This window comes from Bufo bufo, chromosome 8 (assembly GCF_905171765.1).
Source record: "Bufo bufo chromosome 8, aBufBuf1.1, whole genome shotgun sequence".
NCBI lineage: Eukaryota > Metazoa > Chordata > Amphibia > Anura > Bufonidae > Bufo > Bufo bufo.
The window spans coordinates 209,104,350-209,112,293 of NC_053396.1; the positions used below are offsets into that span (position 1 = coordinate 209,104,350).

General features: G+C 45.3%; 1 protein-coding gene across 1 annotated transcript in view; it reads right to left on the reverse strand.

The window, feature by feature from the left end:
* Positions 1-7,090, reverse strand: part of COL11A2 (collagen type XI alpha 2 chain) — a 95,557-nt gene extending 88,467 nt beyond the window's left edge. Inside the window, exon 1 of the mRNA XM_040406424.1 lies at positions 7,018-7,090. Within this exon, the coding sequence (XP_040262358.1) occupies positions 7,018-7,090 (73 nt within the window). The remainder of the gene's footprint in view (positions 1-7,017) is intronic.
* Positions 7,091-7,944: the final 854 nt, after the last annotated feature.

Sequence of the window (7,944 nt, forward strand, 5' to 3'; positions counted from 1 at the left end):
CCTGAGGTCGGGAAATGTTTTTTTACAGTACAAATTAATTTATGAAGTTATTGAGACTTCGCGAAGCAATAACTTCGGCTCATCTGAGCCAATACATTCTAATACTGTACGGAGCTCCTGCTCCATACAGTATTAGAACGAAGTTTTATGCGAATCGACTTCGGATGTTTCATCCGAAGTTGATTCGCTCATTCCTAATTGCCACTCATTTTTTTTATGAAGCCTATTATGAAGCCAGGTTAAATGAGGAAACTTTGCAACTGGATTTTTGGAAACCAAGGTGCAATTGGACAACCTCTGTGAAGAAAATGTACTCTTCTGGTAATGCACTAAAATAGATTTATTTGATATTTATTACCTGTAGAAAACTTACAAAGTGTTTTTAGAAAAACCAAGGCACAATTGGATGATCCCGACGGCCAAAATATACACTGTTGTTGATGACTAAATATGTTTATTTATACACTTAGGGTCCAATCACACGTCCGCAACGTGTTTTGCGGATCCACGGAGCCGCGGAGCCGCAAAACACGGACAGCAGCAATGTGCGTTCCGCATTTTGCGGACCGCACATTGCCGGCACTATAAAATATGCCTATTCTTGTCCGCAATTGCGGACAAGAATAGAACATGTTCTATTTTTTTTCGGGAACAGAATTGCGGACCCGGAAGTGCGGGTCCGCAATTCCGTGTCCGGGCAGCACATCGTGCTGCCCCATAGGAATGGTTGGGTCCGCAATTCCGTTCCGAAAAATGCGGAACGAAATTGCGGACGTGTGAATGGAGCCTTAAAGTGTAACATAGTATATAAGGCCGAAAAAAGACATCTGTCCATCCAGTTCGGCCTGTTATCCTGCAAGATGATCCAAAGGAAGGCAAAAAAATAACTGTGAGGTAGAAGCCAATTTTCCTCACTTAGGCCTCCTGCACACGACCGTTGTGTGCACCCGTGGCCGTTGTGCCGTTTTCCGTTTTTTTTCGCGGACCCATTGACTTTCAATGGGTCCGTGGAAAAAACGGAAAATGCACCGTTTTGCAGCCGCATCCGTGATCCGTGTTTCCTGGCCGTGAAAAAAATATGACCTGTCCTATTTTTTTCACGGCCAACGGTTCACGGACCCATTCAAGTCAATGGGTCCGTGAAAGAACACGGATGCACACAAGATTGGCATCCGTGTCCGTGATCCGTGGCCGTAGGTTAGTTTTTATACAGACGGATCCGAAGATCCGTCTGCATAAAGCTTTTTCAAAGCTGAGTTTTCACTTTGTGAAAACTCAGAACCGACAGTATATTCTAACACAGAAGCGTTCCCATGGTGATGGGGACGCTTCTAGTTAGAATACACTACAAACTGTGTACAAGACTGCCCCCTGCTGCCTGGCAGCACCCGATCTCTTACAGGGGGCCGTGATCAGCACAATTAACCCCTTCAGGTGCGGCCCCTGAAAGGGTTAATTGTACTATCATATCCCCCTGTAAGAGATCAGGGCTGCCAGGCAGCAGACCCCCCCCCCCTCCCCAGTTTGAATATCATTGATGGCCAGTGCGGCCTCCCCCCCCCCCTCTATTGTAATAATAGGTTGGTGGCACAGTGTGCGCCCCCCCCTCCCTCCCTCTATTGTAATAATTTGTTGGTGGCACAGTGTGCGCCCCCCATCGGCCCCCCCTCCCTCTATAGCATTAACAACATTGGTGGCCAGTGTGCGGCCTCCCATCTTCCCCCCCCCCCCCATCATTGGTGGCAGCGGAGTTCCGATCAGAGTTCCAGTTTAATCGCTGGGGCTCCGATCGGTAACCATGGCAACCAGGACGCTACTACAGTCCTGGTTGCCATGGTTACTTAGCAATAGTACAATAGTAGAAGATTCATACTTACCTGCTGCTGCGATTTTCGTGTCCGGCCGGGAGCTCCTCCTACTGGTAAGTGACAGCCTCAGGTCTGTGCGGCGCATTGCTAAATGAACTGTCACTTACCAGTAGGAGGAGCTCCCGGCCGGACACGAACATCGCAGCTCCCAGGTAAGTATAAATCTCTTACTATTGTACTATTGCTAGTAACCCGCTGCCACCAATGATCGGGGGGGGGGGGGGGGGAGATGGGAGGCCGCACACTGGCCACCAATGTTGTTAATGCTATAGAGGGAGGGGGGGCCGATGGGGGGCGCACACTGTGCCACCAACGATTTATTACAATAGAGGGAGGAAGGGGGGGGGGCGCACACTGTGCCACCAACGATTTATTACAATAGAGGGAGGAAGGGGGGGCGGGGGGGGCGCACCCTGTGCCACCAACGATTTATTACAATAGAGGGAGGAAGGGGGGGGGGGCCACACTGGCCACCAATGATATTCAAACTGGGGAGGGGGGGGGGGGGGGTCTGCCCCCTGCTGCCTGGCAGCCCTGATCTCTTACAGGGGGATATGATAGTACAATTAACCCCTTCAGGTGCGGCACTTGAGGGGTTAATTGTGCTGATCACTGCCCCCTGTAAGAGATCGGATGCTGCTAGGCAGCAGGGGGCAGTCTTGTACACAGTTTGTAGTATATTCTAACTAGAAGCGTCCCCATCACCATGGGAACGCCTCTGTGTTAGAATATACTGTCGGAAATGAGGTTTCACGATCTAACTCATATCCGACAGTATATTCTAACATAGAGGCGTTCCCATGGTGATGGGGACGCTTCAAGTTAAAATATACCATCGGATTGGAGAAAACTCCCATCCTATGGTATATTAACTCCTGACTTTACATTGAAAGTCAATGGGGACGGATCCGTTTGTCATGGCACCATATTGTGTCAACGTCAAACGGATCCGTCCCCATTGACTTGCATTGTAATTCAGGACGGATCCGTTTGGCTCCGCACGGCCAGGCGGACACCAAAACTACTTTTTTTTTCATGTCCGTGGATCCTCCAAAAATCAAGGAAGACCCACGGACGAAAAAACGGTCACGGATCACGGAAAAACGGGACCCGTTTTTGCAGACCGCAAAAAAATACGTTCGTGTGCAGGAGGCCTTAAGAGGGAAAAAATTCCTTCCCGACTCCAATCAGGCATCAGAATAACTCCCTGGATCAACGACCCATCTCTAGCAGCTATAATCTGTAATATTATTACGCTCCAGAAATACAGGCCCCTCTTGAATTCCTTTATTGTACTCGCCATCACCACCTCCTCAGGCAGAGAGCTCCATAGTCTCACTGCTCTTACCGTAAAGAATTCTCTTAGGATACGGGGGTGTATGCCATCTGGTCCTGGCAATTTGTCTTTTTAAGATGCCACTGTACTTCTTCCTGGGTCACTTTTAATAGGGAATTAACTTTTACATTCTGCATTTCATCTGACAGTTTATATTCTTCAGTGAATACAGTGCAGAAAAAAATATTTAATAGCTTTGCTTTCTCCTCATCGCTCTCTGCAACTCCGCTCTCATTACTTTGTAGAGGGCCGACACCTTCAGATTTATACTTTTTACCATTTATATAATTAAAGAACATTTTAGGGTTATTTTTGCTCACTTTGGCAATTAATCTCTCGGTCTCTAGTTCGGCTGCTTTTATTTGTCTTTTACATATTATATTGTTTTCCTTAGTTTTTCAGTGCTTCCTTGCTCCCCTCCTGTTTTAGTGATTTAAATGCTTTCTTTTTGTCATTTATTGTTTTCTTTACAGTTCCATTTATCCACATTGGTTTTTCTTGTTCCTTAACCTTTTATTCCCATAAGGTATGTACCTCTCACAATTAGATTTTAGGATGCTTTTAAAAATATCCCATTTTGTGGCTGTATTTCTATTTTTGAGGACTTTGTCCCAGTTAGTTAGGCCTATGGCCTCTCTCAGTTGGCTAAATTTAGCTTTTTTGAAGTTTGGTATTTTTGTTCCTCCCTGAAGAAAGACTCTTTTGAATGATAATTGGAAGGTTATTACTTTATGGTCACTATTTCCCAGGTGTCCCCCAACCTGCACGTCTGTTGTTCTGTCAGGCCTATTGGTTAATACTAAGTCCAGTATGGCTGTCCCTCTAGTCGGGTCCTGAACCAGTTGGGAGAGGTAATTGTCTTTGGTTATTGCCAAGAACCTTTTTCCTTTATGAGATCTACAGCTTTCCCAGTCTATATCTGGGTAGTTGAAGTCCCCCATAATAACAACCTCATTATGATTTGCCGCCTCGTCTATCTCGTTTAGTAGTAGATTTTCTGTGGACTCTGGTATATTAGGTGGTTTATAATAAACTCCTATTAGTAATTTATTATTGTTTTTACCGCCATGTATTTCTACCCACAGTGACTCCACATGTTCATGTCCCTCACTTATATCTTCACGGACTGTGGGTTTTAGACAGGACTTTACATAAAGGCAAACCCCTCCCCCTCTCCGGTTTTGACGATCCTTTCTAAACAGACTGTAACCCTGTACATTAACCGCCCAGTCATAGCTATCATCCAGCCATGTTTCAGTTATTCCCACTATGTCATAGTCCTCCTCACACATCAGTAATTCCAGTTCACCAGTTTTATTAGTCAGGCTTCTGGCATTAATATACATACAATTTAGAGGTTTATGTATATTTTTTACCCTACACCTTTCCTTCTGAACTGTTCTAGTCCCTCCTTCCATTCCTCCCCCAGTCCCACTACACTCCCCCCGGTCTCTATATGCACTATCTTCCCATCCTAGTTTAAACACTCCTCCAACCTTCTAGCCATCTTCTCCCCAACACAGCTGCCCCTTTCCCATTGAGGTGCAGCCCGTCCCTACGATAGAGCTTGTAGCCGATAGAGAAGTCGGCCCAGTTCTCCAGGAACCCAAACCCCTCCTTCCTACACCAGTTATTTAGTCACTTGTTAACCTCCCTAATCTCCCGCTGCTTTTCTTGTGTGGCCCGTGGTACGGGCAGTATTTCGGAAAATACTACCTTTGAGGTCCTTGCCCTAAGCTTTTGACCTAAATCCCTAAAATCTTTTTTAAGGACTCTCCACCTAACTCTAACTTTGTCATTGGTTCCGATATGGACCATGACCGCTGGATCTTCTCCAGCCCCTCCCAGTAATCTGTCAACCCGATCCGCGATGTGTTGAACTCGAGCGCCAGGAAGACAGCACACTGTTCGACGATCCCGGTCTTTGTGACAGATTTCCCTATCTGTACCCTTAATAATGGAGTCTCCCATCACCAGCACCTGTCTGGCCTGCCCTGCTCTCCTGGGCCCCTGCTCCCCGGAGCTGACATTCTCCTGACTGGCAGAGGAAGTGTCCGGCTGCGGCAGTGCCGTCCCTGGACTGACATCCCCCTCATCTGCCAAACGTGCAAACTTGTTGGGGATGTCAGATCAGGGCTAGCCTCCCTGGCACTCTTCCCTCTACCCCGCTTTCTAACTGTTACCCAGCTAGCTACCTCACTTTCCTGAGCCTCCTCTCTGTCACCCTCCCCCACATCTACCCCATAGAGTGCTTGCTCGGTGAGAAGCAAACTCTTTTTCAAATTGTCAATGCTTCTCAGTGTTGAAATTCGCCCGTTTAGAGACTCGATTTGCAATTCCAAACGGGTAATTTGCTCACATTTTGAACAAATATATGCACCCTCAAACGGCTGTTCCAGGACTGCATACATTAGACAAGATGTGCACTGGACTGCGCTGTCAATAATGGAACACATACTAAATGGGGATTACGCAAGAAAAGAGAAAAATACAATATGGTGCAGTGATAAGAATCTAACTTACTGTAGTCCCCTCCTAAAGTCCCTGAATCTCAAGTCACGTAATCTAAAGTTTCTCACTTAATACAAACACACACTTAAAAATCAAACACGCGAACGCTCACAAACTTGCGTTATTTGCCTGCTTATATAAATGCAGATCTCAAACCAGCCTGCTTTTTTATCTTTGGATTCAAAGGGACTGTCATATATTTTTTTATTTGCTAGTTTATTAGAGCTAGGCATGTATACCTGAGTTAGTCTGTCAATGATTGGCAAAAGATCTGTAATTACCTTATAATAACAGCTTTCATTAATGTCCTCTGTCCCTTTCCACTGCTCCCTATGGCTTGTCTGTCTCCGGCTAAGAAGACAGGAAGACGGAGGGGCGGTCCTTCACACTGCATGCCTGCATTAGGCTTCAGAGTGAGGAGGCGTGTCTCTCAGTAATCCAATCTGATTGGCTGGCAGGGAGCTGCTGGCTACAGCAAGTGTGTATGGGAAGTGAGGGAAAGCAGTTTTGGCCTCAGAGAACTGGCAGAGGAGCCATCTTGAGAAGATCCTGATATTGTAGGGGTTAAAACAGCCGTAACTAAGGGAAAAACTCAAAGAAAATAGTAGTATGTGAAGAAACTAAAGATTGCTTTATGCATAATGCTGCTGCAGCAGTAACATGTGCGAAAATAGATTTTTTTGATGAAAACATGACAGCTACACTTTAATAACTTTAAAAACAGGTTTTTGGAAAAAACAAGGTGCAATTTTGCAACCTCGGCAACCAAAATATATGCAGTCATTGACACTGTAAAATATGCCTATTTGTACACTTACTACCTGTAGAAAACTTGCAACAGTTGCTTTGATATAAAAAGGTGCAATTGGACAATCCCTGCAACCAAAATATTTGCTGCTATAAAAAAACAAAAAAAAAGCACATTTATTTGTACACTGTATTAACTGTAGATGCATTACAACAGCTTTTTGGGGACATACAGAAGAGTACTGCCTCCTCAGCTCATGTGCATTGCAAAACAGTCTGTTTATATATACAGCTCCAGCCCTGGCTGTAACAGATACACAATACACTAACCTATCGCTAATGGTAAAACCTGACTTTCTATAAAGTAATTCAATCTACCTAACTAAATATATCTTCATTATCTCTAACACTAACCCTCCTAGGACCCTAAACTCGTTGTCTTGTGTGACTAATTGCTATGTTGGTGACAGACACGTTCCTATAATATGAGTGGCTGAGCTCAGAATGGCGTCTCTGCTTGCGAACTAACACAGTGCGTGACTGACCAGCCAATACCTTCCCTCCTGATGGCTGTCAGGCTGACTGCAATGCCCTCTGTGTGAGCCTGCCGGCCATGGCCCCGGGTCATGCCGTCTTCTGTCTCCATCTGTTTTCCTTACAAGTGTACTGAATTTGAAATGCAAAATGGAGAGAGTCATTGAATCGCAAAAACGTTGAATTAGTTTGGAGATAGAATTTTTTTAAATTTCAGATGAATCCAATTTGTTTACAATTGATTCACTCATTTCTAGTTACATATATGTATACTGTACATCCAGAGAAGAGACTGATCTGTCATCTGTATACTGTACATCCAGAGAAGAGACTGGTCTGTCCCCTGTATACTGTACATCCAGAGAAGAGACTGGTCTGTCCCCTGTATACTGTACATCCAGAGAAGAGACTGGTCTGTCCCCTGTATACTGTACATCCAGAGAAGAGACTGATCTGTCACCTGTATACTGTACACTCAGAGAAGAGACTGATCTGTCCTCTGTATACTGTACACTCAGAGAAGAGACTGATCTGTCCCCTGTATACTGTACACTCAGAGAAGAGACTGATCTGTCCCCTGTATACTGTACACTCAGAGAAAAGTCTGATCTGTCCTCTGTATACTGTACACTCAGAGAAGAGACTGATCTGTCCCCTGTATACTGTACACTCAGAGAAGAGACTGATCTGTCCTCTGTATACTGTACACTCAGAGAAGAGACTGATCTGTCCTCTGTATACTGTACACTCAGAGAAGAGACTGAACTGTCCTCTGTATACTGTACACTCAGAGAAGAGACTGATCTGTCCTCTGTATACTGTACACTCAGAGAAGAGACTGATCTGTCCCCTGTATACTGTACACTCAGAGAAGAGACTGATCTGTCCCCAGTATACTGTACACTCAGAGAAGAGACTGATCTGTCCCCTGTATACTGTACACTCAGT